General features: G+C 33.5%; 1 protein-coding gene across 3 annotated transcripts in view; it reads right to left on the reverse strand.

The window, feature by feature from the left end:
- The window catches only part of LRRIQ1 (leucine rich repeats and IQ motif containing 1), a 230,869-nt gene that overhangs the window by 124,348 nt on the left and 89,129 nt on the right, over positions 1 to 17,392 (reverse strand). For all 3 annotated transcript variants that reach the window (XM_086712713.1, XM_086712712.1, XM_086712711.1), the window contains exons 15-17: positions 12,959 to 13,138; positions 9,964 to 10,410; positions 5,802 to 6,012 (exon numbers count right to left, since the gene is read on the reverse strand). In XM_086712713.1, coding sequence (XP_086568839.1) covers positions 5,802 to 6,012; positions 9,964 to 10,410; positions 12,959 to 13,138 — 838 coding nt within the window. The remainder of the gene's footprint in view (positions 1 to 5,801; positions 6,013 to 9,963; positions 10,411 to 12,958; positions 13,139 to 17,392) is intronic.

The raw sequence follows: 17,392 nt of genomic DNA on the forward strand, positions 1-17,392 counted from the left end.
AAAGCTTTCCTAACTATAACTCCAAGAACTCTGTAGCTTTTAAATAAGTACTTTTATATACTACTAGGGAGTGAGATCTAAGACCCATTAAGTATAAAAAAACAAGATAGAAACAAGTGTATATTCTATGCTGCCATTTTTATGCAACTTTGCATATAAATATACAATAAATACATAAATTATATAAACATATACACTCAAATATATTCATATATGTATATGTGGTTGTTAATATTTACAAATAAAAGTTATGAAATTAATTTTAAAAATCATTAAGTATAGAGGCAGAAAATAGGATGCAAGATATAGCAACAGAAACCAGACTTCTCTGAATATACCTTTCTTAGATTTGACTTTGGAACTGTGCACATGCATAAGATAACTATAAAACAAACAAATATGAAATAAAAAGGAAGTCCTGAAGAGATACAAAAATATATTTTACGCTGGGGGCATATACACACGGAAGTTATTTAAAGTGACTTTAAAATATATTTATTCCTAGTCAAATATACTCAAAAGACAAATTTAACTACAGAAGATACCTTAAATATGTTTTCAATAATCATATTGTTAGTAATAATATTGGTATTGTTATCATGGAAAATCTATATATGGAGAACTGGAATATATGGACAATAGCCAGAACATACATGACAATAGAAGTCACTCATAACCTCTGCAGCAACTAGCCTTGAAAGCCAAACCACAACCTCAGCAACAAGTAGCCAAGAATGGTCAAGATTTTGTCAATGACTGTCAGCCTCCCTACTTTTGTCCCTACTTCCAACTTAGGATCAACCAAAGCTAGCCAAATAAGCTTCCCAACCAATCACACAATATGTCCTACTTTCTAGCTGCCCACTTTAATACCTTCCCCCTGCCCAAACCCTCCAATTAGACCATACCTGAAGATCTTTTTTTTCTCTCTCCCTTTCTCCACTAAAGGTTTCCTACTCTCCCCCCTGCCTTTGAGACTATGCCAAAGGCAACTGATAGTGGCTGAGTCCCTTGCTATAGCAGTCTCTGAATAAATAGCCTGTTTTTTTTTTCTTATTTGTATGGTCCTTATTTATTTTCACTAAGTATGTGCATGTGTACACAGACACAAACACAGATACACACACACACACACACACACACACACACACACACACACACACAGAAAGGAGAGTGAAAAGGAGGAAAAAAATAAAGAACAATTATGTTAATGTTATTGGGAACCAGAAATTTCCATAGAAGAAAAAAGATGCAAATATAAAATCGAATAAGTAAAAATCCTGTAGTCCTAAATTTAATATTAAAATGTCAGTATGAACCCATGGTATACTTTTTCTTAAAAATATGTGTTTGTAAGCTCCGTACAATGAAAAAACATCTAGAAACCATGACCATACCAGTAACAACAACACCTCTAAGATCCTAATTCACTCCTAAACCCAGGCTGGGTTTCTAAATATTATCCCCATTAAAGGAACCAAAGATCTTTGGGGCAATGTCTGAATCTAGGCCTGGCATAAAATGTATGCAAAACGAACCTGAAACATAATGGCACATTAGAAAGCAAGGGAAGTTTTTAAAAACTACTGAATTGTATCACCAAAGCTAATTTGAAGCTAACCTGGCCAAATGAGGGACAATTTGAGCATCAGTAAGAGTAAATTTGCAATGGAATTAAACATCATATATTTAAAAATTTTATGTGTATATTATGATAGAACACATTATGGTGACCGCTGAAGGATACTGGGAAACCTTATTAATCTAAAACTTGGTAAAAAAGCATCAAGCATTTAACCTGCCTTTCCAGTGAATTGCACCTCAAGGTAAACTACATAGTCAATTAAACAAAGTTTCTCTCTATAGACATTTTTTTTGTTTAAAAATGAAGAAATTACACAGAGTATCAATATTTTGCAAACTCTTTACAAGAATTGACCTAGGCAATTATTAACAATGGTCACTAATATTCCTAAAAGAGAGGCAACTAGACATTAGGTGCTTCTTCACTGTAATACATACAACCACTTAGAGGTATTCATTTTTTAAACTTTTTTTAAAAATGTTTATTCATTTTTGAGAAAGAGAGAGAGCACGAGCAGGGGAGGGGCAGAGAGAGAGGGAGACACAGAAACTGAAGCAGGCTCCATCCAGGCTTTGAGCTGTCAGCACAGAGCTCGATGTGGGGCTCAAACTCATGAACCATGAGATCATGACCTGAGCTGAAGTCAGACACTTAACTGACTGAGCCACCCAGGCGCTCCTGAAGTATTCTTGATAAAAAAACAAAACAAAACAAAACAAAACAAAAAAACCCAAATAATAGCAAATGTTATAACCTACTGTCAGCTTACAGAAAAAGAAGGAACCAAGAAACATGTATGTGATGCTATGGGGATACATTTGGCAAAACTCAGCAGAAAACTACAGGAGAAAAGACCTAGTTTCCTTAATAAACTGTAAGGAAAAAAGAGAGGGGGTTACTATGTATTTAAAAGACTTTTAAGTATTATTTAAACCAAAGGCAAAATGATGACTTTATTTGTATTTTGATTAAGAAAAATGTGTAAACAAACATTGATAAAACAATATAAATTTGAATATTGATTTGATATTTGGTGACATTGAAAAATAAGTTTCAATTTTTGGTTGGTAATGTAGTTCTACTTAAAGCAATAGGTCTTATAGAAATTCATAGTGAAATATTTACAAAAGAAATGGTATCTGGGATTTGTTTCAAATAGTCTAGTGATGAGTGGGGAGAGGTGGGTTGGTTACAGAAGATATCAAGGTGACATGGAGACCTAGGGAAAACAGGGTATAAAGGGAAACTTAAATCCAGGCTTTCAATAATAAGGATCAGCTCACTGTGGTTCACAACGGATCCAGCCCAACTCATCAGGGACAGGACTTCTCCAAAGCTCTAGAGTACAATATATAGTGTGTGTCTTTCTGGTGTGATATATATAGATACTTTCCTCCAGCCATCTCTGATCAGTTTATGAGAAACAAAGGTATTATAGATGTTCAGATTCATCTTCTAGCTTATTTGTTTCTGTCAAGATCTTAACTTTTCCCCAGTAATCCATCTACAATTAATTCATGTTTCTCACATATTCAAATTAATTCCCTGACCAAGAAATTGTATCTATTTTCCCTCCAACTCCCATCAACTCCCATTCCCAAAACATACTATACACTTGTTCTCTCCTAAAGGATTACTTCGTAATCATCTGGCAAACAACGAGAGGGTGAGAAAGACCATGGGGCAAAACGTTAACATAAGGTAATTCGGGTATCCAGACCTTGCTAGCTCTGTAATCCTGACAGACAGCTGTCAAGGATGCCTCAAAACCTGTCTTCATTTCAGCCAACCAGAAAGGGAAAAGAATATGAAGGGATATCTGTGCAATGTTTAATGATCCAGACATGGAGGTGGTGTACATGTCTTTCATGTACAATGTATTGACTAGAACTCAGAAAAGGAGCCATGCTAAAGTGCAGGAGAAGTTGGGATATCTAGTCTGGCTGTATGCTTGGAACAAGGGGAGAATGTGAGTTTTAGTGAGCAGAGAGCAGCCTCTACCACATCCATCATAAAATGTTCATTTTGCTCCTTCTAAAGCCCAGGCTCTTTCTATTGCTTTGTGCTCTGCTTTCTAGAATGGTAAGTCAGTCTAGAATTCATACTAATACGAATGCTGTAAGTAACCAGATGACTGTACGCAAGAGAAGAGAAAATGAAACTGAGATCACTTCAGGTGATTTTAAATACCATTGTGTACAATAAAAGAGACTTGCTCTAAGCTGCAAAGGCTGAATTATGCTTACTTTTGTCATAGATACACAGAAGCTCAACAAAAGGACATTCATCAGAGATATCAGTCCCTGAACTAGACTGTTTCACAAAGTGATAAACTTCTGTTTCTTCATTGAACAGAATGAAGCAAAAGTTTCAGATCCACATACCATCAATGCTGAACAAAGTATTCCTTATCAACTGATGACAGGAGGGAGTTTGGTCTGCATGATATATTCATTTCTCATGTTGCAGAATAATATTTTGAGATAGTAACTGAGGTTCTTTCTTTTCCTCAGAGTTTCCTTGAATCCACTGAATCCCCCCCACTCCCACCACCATTCAGGCATTAGTAATGTCTATGCATTGCCCTTAGGAGTACAGTTCAGACAAATTAAGTAAACTGAAATACTGAATATATTTATTAGAACCATAGCAAAGATAATGTTGAAAACTATGGCTTTCGTAGTAAAAGCCAGCAACTTAATTTTAAGGCTATTCCTCTAGTTGGTTATTCCAATACCTTGGAGGCATCCATGACTCCTTACGCTCTCTTACATACCACATCCCCATGAACTGATGTTATCAGCTCTACCTTCAAAATAAACCAACATATATTCTGGCCTGTGATTTTCTTACTGCTTCTACTGCAACACTCTGGCCTCATGCTACCATTATCCCTTGTCTGAATTACTGTAATATCCCCTAACTGATTTTGCTGCTTCTACCCCTGCCTTCCTACAGTATAATCACAACATAAAGGAAACTTGATCATGTGAGCCTACTGCTCAGATTCCTATAATACCTTCCCATGTCATTCAGATGACAAGCCAAAGTCTTTACACTGACTTATGATTTGTAAGTGTTACCCTTCTCCCCTCCATCACTGTTCAGTCACCCTGGCTTCTTGTTGCTCTTTATAAACACTGCAGTATGCTCCTAAATCAGTGCCTTTGATCAGATATCCCACTGTCTGGAGTGTTCTTCTCCCAGATAGCCAATGGCTTAATCTGTCACTGTAATGTCACGTTTTCTGGTCTTCCATTTCCATCATATCTAAAATTATAAACTTTCCCTTGATACTCCTGTCCTGTTTATCCTGCTTTATTTTTCCTCTTTGTACTTATCATTATCTAACATATTTATTTACTAACTGCACATCCCAACAGAATGTAAGCTAGTAAGATTTTTGTGCCAAGAAATATTTGTTGAAAGAATGGATAAAGGGAAACACTAATTTTTTGGTTACTCTCTTTCAATTCGGTACCATTATGTATTTATTTAGTTTATTTAGTTTATGTATTTATTTAGCATTATTTAGTTTTATGTATTTATTTAGTTTATTTTATATTTATGTATTTTTTTAGTTCTGCCTCTTCCACTAGAATGTAAATTCCATGAGGGCAGAGAACTTATACAGTTTGTTTATAGTTATGGTTCCTAAGCCCATAATAGTGCTTGACAAATAGTAGATTCTAAAAAATATTTGATGAATAAATAAATAATAGGATGAATGTGATTAGGTTGAACTTCACTTCAAAATCTGATCTTGGTGAGGTTGAATCAAGTCATTCAATACTTGCTCCCTGAATTTCTCATTAAAACATGTATTTGAAGAACTTTAACAATTATTTTAGTATATTTTTAAACATGCTTCTAAAAAGAGCTCTAGATTAGGCCAAGTGAGAGTTGCTATGGCTAATCAAATGTTACCAAATGTGGCAAATGGCATATTTGATCAGAAGCTTTAAACATGATTGTGTGGCTCAGTTTGGCCCTTGGTCATGAGAAATGTATTTCTAAATTATAGGCTACTCTTTCACCCTAGATACTAAGCACAGGCACAACCAACCTATGGCCTACCTGTCACCTAACTAAGTAAGAAGCAAATCCAGTAGCTGTAAATCACTGACATCCATGGGTTGTCCATTATATAGAATTACTCAGTGAAAGATGACAACTACATCTCTCAGGACTATTTCACCAAAAGATTAAAGCTAACCTGTATAAGAATAGCAGCCTTTTCCCTCTGTTCTTGGATATTCACGGTGTTTTCCCTTTTTTCTTCCTTTAAAATAGTTTTATTCTTGATGCAGTCATTGGGTTGGAATGTCAGGGGTCCTACTGCAGCAGTAGGTAGCCTTGTAGAGAAATGAATCTGTCTGCGTACCATGTAACCACGCCAGTGTGCCTGGATTACCAAAGCTGCCATACTATTCAGAAGAGAAAAGAAAACATGGTTAGAACCCATAAAAACAGTTGTAGGTAAGAGGTCCTCATAAACTATATGTATAAACATGAACTGCATCAAGTATTATTTTAAAATAAGAACATCTTTTGTTAACAATAGGCACATAGGTAAAAATGGTACGGAAAACCTTCAAATCTGAAAAAGAGAAACGGGCCAGTAACTTAGAGAGGGATGTGAGGACTAGGGGGTTTTTGTTTGTTTCTTTTAAGGAGGAAAATAATACCAAGATTTTTGTATGATAACGGAGTATGTTGATCAAGTAGAAAGGGGGGAAAGTGATGATGTTGCAAAAAGGGACAATGCAGGAGCCTATGCTGAGTTGGCAACAGAGGATGTGATCTTCTCCACAGTGGAGAGACTAGCCTTGGACAGAAGGGAGGGCCCCCTACACTGTAAGAGAAAGGACCCGTGAGGTTATTACTAGCTGCACTTCCCTCCCTGCCCATGACAAATATTAAATCATGTCCTTACAAACCCAGTAGTAAATTCTAACATTTTCCCAGCCTACATCTATTTGCTAATTTCAGGCACTGAATCAATCAATGCTGTGTTTTTTCCACACCCCGCTAGGCTGCCCAGCAACATTAGCAAAATTTGAATAACAATGATAGTAAGTGGATTCTCAGTGTGCTTCACCTTTTAACTCTTCTTAATTGGGTAAATTTCCCTTTTTCCACACAGATTATTGCAGGAATATTATCAAGGTATTGAGTATAGTCAAAATACTAATTATTCTGTCTTAAGTGCTCTTTAAATTCCAGAGTTTAGTTTAAAAGGCACATGAAGGAGAAGTGATTCTTGCATATATCCCTTGCATTAAAACAGTTTTCAGTAATTTTATAATTATTGGCAATTCAAATGAAATTTTCTCCTTCCTCATACTAGTAAGTTTAAGGCAAAGTGGAATTGAGTCATAAACTCTGCCAGACAACACCACACATTGTTTTTTCTCATAGTAGTATATTTGTGGGAAATTAGGAATGATGTAACCATTTTTATCATTATTTTGCTTTATTATCACTATTGTTATCATCATCATAATTTTACTTAAACACTGTAGAAGACTTCAATCTATTTTGCTATGAATAGAAAGTTAAAGTTAATGGATAAAACTTCTGACCTAAGATAAACTACTTGAACTCCACATGCTTAGAAAAAATAATCACATTCCAACAAATCATGTCCTTCTGTAGGGTAAACAGAACTATAAATTTTGCAATGGATTTAATTTGTATTCAGTTGTTCAATTATCAATTCATTCTTTCTTCTTTTGAACAGAAACAAGTTAGGAAGTTTTTAAAGCACTATAATTGGTATTTTGGCTGATAAATAATCTGAAAATGTATTTATCATTTATAACTGGTAAAAAGTGAAAGGTTTGTAAGAAAACTCATTTAAGCTCAGACAGCATCTTGTATTTTTATACAAATGCATACAAGTTTCACTGACTGTAACTGTAAATTTCTTCTAAAGCTCACCAGTCATTGAGTGCCTGAATTCCTCAGCCCAACATCATCAAAATTTCCCAAGGAAAACAACAACAGTAGGGATATTTTCCTCAGTTACACTAACACAAGGACTGCTTTTTACTACACTGAAAGCAGGTAAACATGATGACTTCGGGGCTTCCTGAATGTAGGATGTTTCCATGTTGAGAAAAACAGCTTGTATCAGAGGTGCCTACCATCATCACCATCACCATCATTATCTTTTTTTTTTTTTTTTGGCAAAAATCATAATGATAAAATGCCCTTAGCATAAGAACACATGTAAATCATACTTAGGAAACATCTACACAACTGACAGTGAATCTTCCTGAAACACTGAATGGTGAGGTTCAGTAAATGCGTACATTTTCTTTTCTCATTATTCTTTAGGACCTTGGCTTGTCTATATTTTCAGTTCGCCATCCTTCCTTATTATCATCATTTAGTTATTTTATTGATAACAGATTAAGAAGTTCTAAATGTTGTTTATGTGAAATTACAATAGGCAGGTCTGGAGTGTTTGGAGTTGATGGGGTTCAGAATACGCTACCTCAAAATACGGCATCCTGGTATACTAAATATTTTTTTTTTAAATTTTTTTTTCAACGTTTTTTTTTTATTTTTTTATTTTTTTTTTTGGGACAGAGAGAGACAGAGCATGAACGGGGGAGGGGCAGAGAGAGAGGGAGACACAGAATCGGAAACAGGCTCCAGGCTCTGAGCCATCAGCCCAGAGCCCGACGCGGGGCTCGAACTCACGGACCGCGAGATCGTGACCTGGCTGAAGTCGGACGCTTAACCGACTGCGCCACCCAGGCGCCCCGGTATACTAAATATTTTAAGCTGTAGGAATTTGAGAAACAGCCTGTCCAGAAAGGACTTTTTGACCTTCACCAGAAGCAGGCCATAAGACCCTCTTGTGAGAGGTGTCCTTCATGTACCTAGAGAAAAGAAGCATTCTCATCTGAAGATGGATGACAAGAAGAATCTGAATCAACAGGCCTTGCTAAATTTACCCCAGTTTACTACACTTAGCTTATACCCTTTGCCCTAATTATATTTTCCACAACCTTCTATTCTTTGTCAAACCCGATACGAAAATGCTCAGGTTTAACTATTTCTTCAGGTCTTATTTCTTTAGGAAGACTTCCATGTCATGTGAAACATATTAAATACATTTTTATGCTTTTCTCTTATTAATTTACCTTTTGTTTCAGGGATACCAGCTGAGAACTTAGAAAGGTAGAAGTAAAAGATGATATTTCTCCTCCCTTACAGAGCAAAAGTAATTGATTAAATAAACTGATGAAATATAAAGGAGGAAATATTAGAGCCACTTTCAAGAAAATTAAAAGAATTTTTGCACAAGGAATACATCTTAGTTTTAGCATATCAAACTTTTTAATATAGCTTTCAGAAAAGAAATCACCATTCACACTGACAACTTCTGAAAGAATAAAGACTGGGAAAAATAAGGTCAGCTACTGTGATTTTCTGCATTCTGCCCTATTCAGCACCTGTTATTTTAGGAAAAGCTAAATTTAACCATTTTTTAATTTTGTTGGCTTGACAGTGAGGCCAACAGTAAAAAAAGAAAAAAGTTGACAAGCTGAAGTAATATTTATCTTTTCTGGTTCGATAAAAAAATTAAAGCCATTAGCTTTATAAAAGTATTTAAAAGTTGGCAAACCATAAAACAGACTCTTAACTATTAAGAACAGGAGGTGGGTGGGGGGATGGGTTAAATGGGTGATTTGTACTAAGGAGGGTACTTGTATGATGAACACTAGGTGTCGTATATAAGTGATGAATCACTAAATCCTACACTTGAAACTAATCTACTGTATGTTAACTGGAATTTAAATAAAAACTTGAAAGAAAAAAATTAAAAATTAAAGTATTTAATAGTTGGAAGAGGTTTATGTGATTAATATCAAAGAATATTGGCATACTTTATAGGTTGTTATGCCTACAAAAATTATAGCATATGCATTCAAATACTTGCATAGATGCTTATTAAATTATTCTGAGATCAAGAAGCAAAGACATAGTACATGAAAAGGTATACTTTTAAAAATGAAATTACCTGATTATTCAGCAAGTTTTCTTTATATTATTTTTAGAACAGCAGAGTGTTTTATTTTTTCTTAAAAATTCATTTTAATTGTTTAAAGATTAGAAAGCAGAAAGAATAATTTTACATGTACTTATTTTCAATGAAATACTAGTCAATTAAATCAGAACCTGCTAAAATTCAAATTCATATGTACTATAATTAATAATTTGTACACATCATAAAAACATAATTAAAGGAATTCGTATGAAATACAATAGTGATTTAAATCCTTTACCAAAACATGGACGAATGCTATCAATAAAAAACACAAAATATACAATGTAAAGAAAAATGATGTATTAAGTCTTACATTTTATTACGGTGTCCAATATTTTGGCAATTCCTCAGCAGAGAACTTGTCATTACTGTTTCCACAAATGGGATTCTTTTAGTGGGGATACTGTTTAATTTGCTGTCTTCTCTCTTCTGGTCTGCTATTTCTCCCTGATTTCTTCCTTCCGTATCTTCACATAGAGAGGATTTGGTTGATGTAGAATGACTAGAGTCAGAATTCATCCATTTCTCAGAAATATCTGGTGATGCCAGTTTATACCTGTCTGCACAAGACTGGAGAACTCTATTTTGCAGGATGCTATCACTATCTGTAGCTAAATGATTTTGCTGGACTTCTGATTCTTCTCTCTGGGTGATACGTGCATCCCAGCGTTCATGTGAATATCGGCATTCATTACTAAGTGTCATTAATTTCTTAAAATAATGGCAGAGATTTTCTGCAGCATCCAAGGTGACCAAATTTCTAAACAAATAAAGAAGACATTTAATAATAAGAACTATATCACCAATATTAAAACTGATACAGGTTTTGGAAATTTCCCTTGTGTGGTTTGACATGAAAATTAAGCTTTACTACAATATTCATTAAAAACTTATTTCTGGTTGTTTATATAGAAATTGATCTCATTTCTAACAAAATTTGAAAATATTTGTTTAGCTAATTTAGATCCGTCAATCCAGACAAAATGTCTGGAAGTTTTAGAACCATTTTTATTCTAGGTATTTTTGGTACAATTGAATGAGAAAAATCCATGCTTTTACTACCATAAACATGAGAGATCATGGCTGCCTAAATTTGGAGAAGTTATTTATGAAACAAAGTTAAAAGTACTTTCTACATTGACTCTTGCCATGCAAAATATTTGTATTGGACTTTTAAACAAAGAATTTATATTATGGGAAAGTTTTTATTCCCCTTTTTCTCTGGAAAAATAATCCATTGCAAAGAGAATTCAAATACTTTAAGATATAAATGGTGGTGATTCTCTAAAACAATTGTTGAATTTTTATCTTATGGAGGCTATGGCTTATGTAATTAATCAAACTTTCTGTTTGCCAGATTTGAGGATCTCAGTAGCAAATGTAAAGAACTTTGCACTTGTATGAGCCTTTTTCTTGGCTACACTTTATTTACCTTCCATTATTTATTTTTTTTTTAATTTTACTTACTCCAACTGTATATTTTCTAAATATATTTAATATATAGCCACAAGCTGCCTTATCTTTTTCTTGCAGGATATAAATAAATACAAAACTTTTAACCATACCATAAAAATGAAAGTTATAGTTCCTCAATGTAGAGATAAATAGTCTTGTGTTCACAAAGGTATTATCAGACATTAGCATAGTCTCCTCCAATATATATTTTGAATATTTTGTACTTCATTCATTTTGGTGGCTAATAATGTAGAAAAGTTTCAATTCAATATTGGGATATCAAGTGGTTATTGATTAGGTATTGAATTCACCATTTATTATTAATATAAAATATAGTCTATTTTCCATTATCAATGCCAAAATGAAACAAGTTGCAATGACAATGGATTATCCAAAGGAATTGAGAAATCTATGTTTCAACATGAGAGCTATCAAGGGTCACCTTTAAACAAAAAATTGCATATTACCATACATATTCAAGGAAGTATGTTTAGTTTTGCACAAAATAAATGTAAATAACCTTAGTCTTTATTAAAAGTAAAAAGTAATTATCTGTAACAATTATTATTTTTGAGAGAGAGAGAGAGAGAACAAGCAAGAGGCAGAGAGAGAGGGAGAGAAAGAGAATCCCAAGCAGGCTCCGCACAGTCAGTGTAGAGCCTGAGGTGGGGCTCCAAGTCACAAGCAGTGAGATCAAGATCATGACCTGAGCCAAAATCAAGAGTTGGATGCTTAACCAACTGAGCCACCAGGCACCTAGGTGCCCCAGACAATTGGGATTATTTAAAAGCTGTGAGATTTGTTTTTAATCTCAATGGACTATATACAAAAATATTTAAATAGAAAAACCAAATCTTATGTAGATGGGCATGTATGAAAGTGCAAAGAGCAATAATTTAAAAATTAAGTTTAGGTATTTAGAAGCGCATATTACAATTATAATTCCAGTTTTAATGGAGAGTCCTCATAAGTGAAATATGAAATCACTTTCCTTTTTCATTTGTGTTTTCTGGAGCAATGCAAATTAGAAAATATAATTATAGAGGGGTGTCCAGGTGGTTCAGTCAGTTAAGCGATCAAGTTTTGATTTTGGCTCAGGTCATGATCTCATGGTTTGTAAGATCAAGCCCCACACTGGTCTCTGTGCTGACAGTGCAGAGCCTGCTTGAGATCCTCTCTCTCCTTCTCTCTGCTCCTTCCCCACTCATGCTCTTTCAATAAAAAAATATTAAAAATCTTTAAAAATAAAAGAATATACAGTTATAGAAAGATCAAATATAATTCATTCATACTAACGTACCCTGAATTTTGGATGGGGAATGGGAAATTCTCTTTCTTTTATATCTAATTAGGATTCTACTCTCAACTTCTGTTCTTCTGAATATGTGCATGTGTTGACTGCTCTTATCTACTGTGCGCTCATAATATTTGAATATATTAATATAATATATGTACAATATACCTAATACATAATAAATGTTGTATGCCTTGCTCCATTGTAACTGTTTGTCTAATTTTCTCTTATGCTAATCTGTTAATTCTTTGAAGATAAAGTATAAAACTTAGCTTATTGTGTATTTTGTTTACAATCACTGTCAAATAAATTTATGACTGATTCATTGAATGACTGACTGAAGGGATGTTTGATTCTTGTCTTGAAGCTATCCTCATGATTTCACTTATCTAACACTTTAGCATTGAAATTATATTTTAAATTGTGTTTTTAAGAGAGAATATCCTTAAAATACACAGTACTAATTTAAAAAAAAATCACTGTATTAATCAGCATATTTTTTTAATTATATACATAAATTGCATTATTTCTTTAAATTATGAGAAGAGAACAGTCTTACCCTTTCACAGTAATATACTTTTCAATTAGTAAGTTGAATTCTTGAATCTGGGACTGACAAAGTACCAAGAAACGTCCTAATTCTGGTTGATAGTATTCTTCAGTCTGCCTTTCTGAACAAGAATTTATCATTTCACCATTGAGGATTCTTAGAGCCGGTAACACTTTAAGTAGAGAATGCCTATTGAAAGCAGGAAAAAAATAAATAATCTTGAAGAGTTTATATCTAAAATAACCATATACCTATTACTTAAACAATATAAACACAGAGTGTATCTCAGAAAATGCTATTGGTTTTGTAGAGAAAATGATACTGTTCAATTTGTTAAAAATTTCTATGGTATCATGTCATGTACAAAGTTAAATTTTAGAGACTTGACAACATTTAACCATTTTCTTCTATAACATAAACGGGAAATTTAGCAGATGGAAACTTGGGCTGGGAGTAAGTAAAAAGCTACATTATAAAAAAATAATATCAGATACAGTATTTTAAAAATATGATAATTAAAATAAAACTACTGAAATTTGTTGCTTATTTTAGAAGTAGAGGTAAATTCTGATTGTTTCTCTTAGTAAAACATAGTTAAGAGTAGGGCTAAAAACAAGAGTAGTAAACAATCACCTTGTTTATCATGATCTGAAAAATCTAAACTTATATTTCTTCTTGAATCTTGCTAAAAATTATGATAATAAAAATATTCAAAGAATGCACAAAAGTCTGTACCAATTTAAAAGGCTAATGGTGTGAAAATCCAAGCCAGACAGCAAGAGCTTTCCACCAGGCCTAGCCATTTATAAGTATTTACCCAATCCTTTCACAAGGGTACTGTGGGCCTCTTTTCACAAGGCCATTAATGGTCAAAGGGGTAAAATGGACTTCTTGAATGAATAAATCCCCCTTAGTTAGAAACTAAATTTCTTACGAGGAAAAGTACAAACTGATGAAAGATATCAACAAACTAAATAAATGGGAAGATGTCCAATGAAGATATTTTCATAGATAGGAAGTTCAAAATTGTTCAAGAGATCATTCCTTCTCAACTTGATCTTTAGATCCAATGCAACTCCACTAAAAGTACCAGTAAGGTATTTTGTGTATATCAACAAAATGATACTAAAATTTACAAAAAGAAGCCAAAAAACAACAACAAAAAAAAAAATCCAAAAAGACAAAAACAAAAAACAAACAAGAATAGCCAATTCCACACTGAAAAAGAAGAAAAAAGTTGGAAAACTAACACTTTTCACTTCACACTGACTACAAAGCCACAGTAATTATGACAGTATGGTATTGGCAAAAGAATAGACAAATTTATCAATGGAAGAGAGACAGACAAATATATCAATGGAAGAGAAGAGAGAACCCAGAAGTAGACCTCCATGAATCTACTAAAGTGGATCAGTCAACTAATCTTTGACAAAGAAGCAAAGGCAATACAATGGAACAAAGATAAATGATGCTAGAACAATCAGACATTTACATGCAAAAAAGTGAATCTAGACACAGACTTTGTATCCTTCAAAAATTTAACTCAAAATGGGTCATATACCTAAATGTAAAATGCAAAACCATAAAACTACTAAAAGATAACATAGGAGAAAAAATTAGACGGCACTGGTATAATGATGACTTTTTGATAATAACACCAAAGATACAATTCATGAAAGAAATAATTGATAAGATGGACTTCATTAAAATTAAAAACTTCTGCCCTGTGAAAGAGTATCGAGAGAATGTGAAGACAAGCAATATACTAGGAAAAATATCTGATAAAGGGTTGTTATCCAAAATATATGAAGAAATTTTAAAGCTCAATAAGAAAATAAATACACCAATTAAAAAATGGGCCATAAAACTTAATAGACCCCTCACCAAAGAAAATATACAGATGGTAAGTAAGTATATGAAAGATACTCAACATCATTTGTCATTAAAAAACTGTAAATTAAAATAACAAGATACTATTATCTATTAGAATGGCCAATTCAAAACGCTGACAATACCAAACGCTGGTGAGGATGTGAAGAAATAAAAACCCTCATTCGTGCTGGTGGAAATGCGGAATCAGTGCAGCTATTTCGGAAGATAGTTTGGTGGTTTCTTACAAAACTTAACATACTTTTACTATACGATCCAGCAATGTGCTTCTCAGATTTACCTAAATGAATTAAAAACTGTATCTGCACCAAAATCTCCACACAGATGTTTATAGCAGCTTTATTTGTAATTGCCAAAACCCGGAAACAACCAAGATGTCCTTCAGTAGGTGAAAGGATAAATAAACTGAGTTACATCCATACAAAGGAGTATTATTCAGCACTAAAAAGAGATGAACTATTAGGCCATGAGTAGGGAAGATTCCTAAATGCATATTACTAAGTGAAAAAAGACAATCGGATAGGGCTACATGCTGTACAATTCCAACTATATGAAATTCTTGAAAAAAGTCAAAACTGAGACAGTAAAAAGATCAGTGTTTTCCAGGGATTAAGGTGAAGGGAGGGAGGAACAGGCAAAGCACAGAGCATTTTTAGGGCAGTGAAACTATTCCGTATGATACTACTACATAGCGAATACATGTCATTATACATTTGTCAAAATCCATAGAATACACAACACCAAGAACAAACCCTAATGTAAAGTATGGACTTCAGGTGATAATGATGTGTTGATGTAGGTTCATCAATTATAACAGGTATACCACTTTGGTGTAGGATGCTGATAGTCGGGGAGGTTGTCTATGTGTGGGGACAGGGTATACCTGGGAATTCTCTGTATTTTCTGCTTAATTTTGATAACCTGATCTTCTCTAAAATATAAATTTTTTAATGTTTATTTATTTATTTTGAGAGACAGAGTACAAGTGGGGCAGGGGCAGAGAGAAAGAGAGAGAGAGAGAGAGAGAGAGAAAGAGAGAGAGAATCCCAAGCAGGATCTGCACTGTCAGTGTGGAGCCCAACACGGGGATCAATTTCATGAATCATGAGATTATGACCTGAGCTGAAATCAAGAGCCAGATGCTTAACTGACTAAGCTACCCACATGGCCCCCAAATATACAGTTTTTAATTAAAACACAAAATAAGACAAACTCACAGTTCTCTAAAAACTAAATGAAGGACGGCAAGATAAGATTACAAAAATGCCAAGGTTTAAGAAAGAAAACTCCAGTCAGGTACTCCTTCCACCTAGATGGTATATAGTCAGGGTCAACATATCCATTTATAAAAACACAATTGTAAAATATAATTTTTATATTTATAGAAATACTTTATATAATAATTTATATATAACTTATATTTATATAAATTTATATTTACATATTTATGTATACTTTATATATAAATGAAGAAAGTGGTCCACTGAGGCAAAAATGCCAAGGCCCAACTAAAGTCATAACACATTACTATGTATAGTTATGATCTTGATAGTCTTGGTATTTAATAAAAGATAATCACAAGAAATGTATAAATACATTTCCTTTAATGGAAGCAAAAAAAGAGAAGAACATCACAGTTTTTCATTTACTCAGGATACATGATTAATTTCCCACGCTTACCTCCCTCCACCCTTTGAGAAATAATACTTTTTTTCTCTCGCAGATATTTAAATAAGGAAAGAGGGAAAGCAAACAGATTATGTTCAAGATAACTATCAGATGTTTTACAGTGTTAAAGAGCTTAATCTAGTTAATAAAACTTGGGTCCATCACTTCTTGGCCTTTTGGCTAAGATCAAGTGAAGACTAGGGTCCATTTATTTGGAACTTTTTTAAGCTTTTTTTTTTTTTAGGCTTGAAGATACCAATATTGGTCATATCAGAAACTACCGCACTTACTGCAAAAGGTTAAATAACTAGCATATATTGCATTTCTGTTTGGATTCATTTTAAGATGTGGTTCAAAAGCAGAATGCTAATTAAGATAATGGCTATTCATCACAGAGGTACAATACTAAATATAACATGAAATCTTTGACTGAGGATACCATCAAAACAAGGAAAGGTTGAGCTCTGAAATTGAAGCTGGTAATAATTAAAATATAATGGAGAGATTAACTATCCATATTCTATCCTATCAAATTGTTTATTACATTAGTAATGAAACTATATTGCATTCTAAATCCCCCTCAAGTATACAGTCAAGTTTTCTTCAAGACATGACATGTCAGAATAACGTGGCTATAAAATGCCACATATGAAATAAAGATGCTTTTGAAATGTGATAATAAAGGGTAGTAAAAGTTAAAACTGTATTGGTGTTTATACAGCTTAAAAAAGAACATGCTCTAATCCTATTGATGATCTTATTTCATTAGATCATCTCCTAAAATACAGAAGAGCAAACGTAAGGCTTCAATAATGTGATGGAACCAGCCCTAGACAATAACCAACAGTTTTAATTCCTTGTGTACCATGCAAATTTCTCTCTGAT

Source organism: Puma concolor, chromosome B4 (assembly GCF_028749965.1).
Source record: "Puma concolor isolate L17-30 chromosome B4, mPumCon1.1.hap2, whole genome shotgun sequence".
In the NCBI taxonomy this organism is placed as follows: domain Eukaryota; kingdom Metazoa; phylum Chordata; class Mammalia; order Carnivora; family Felidae; genus Puma; species Puma concolor.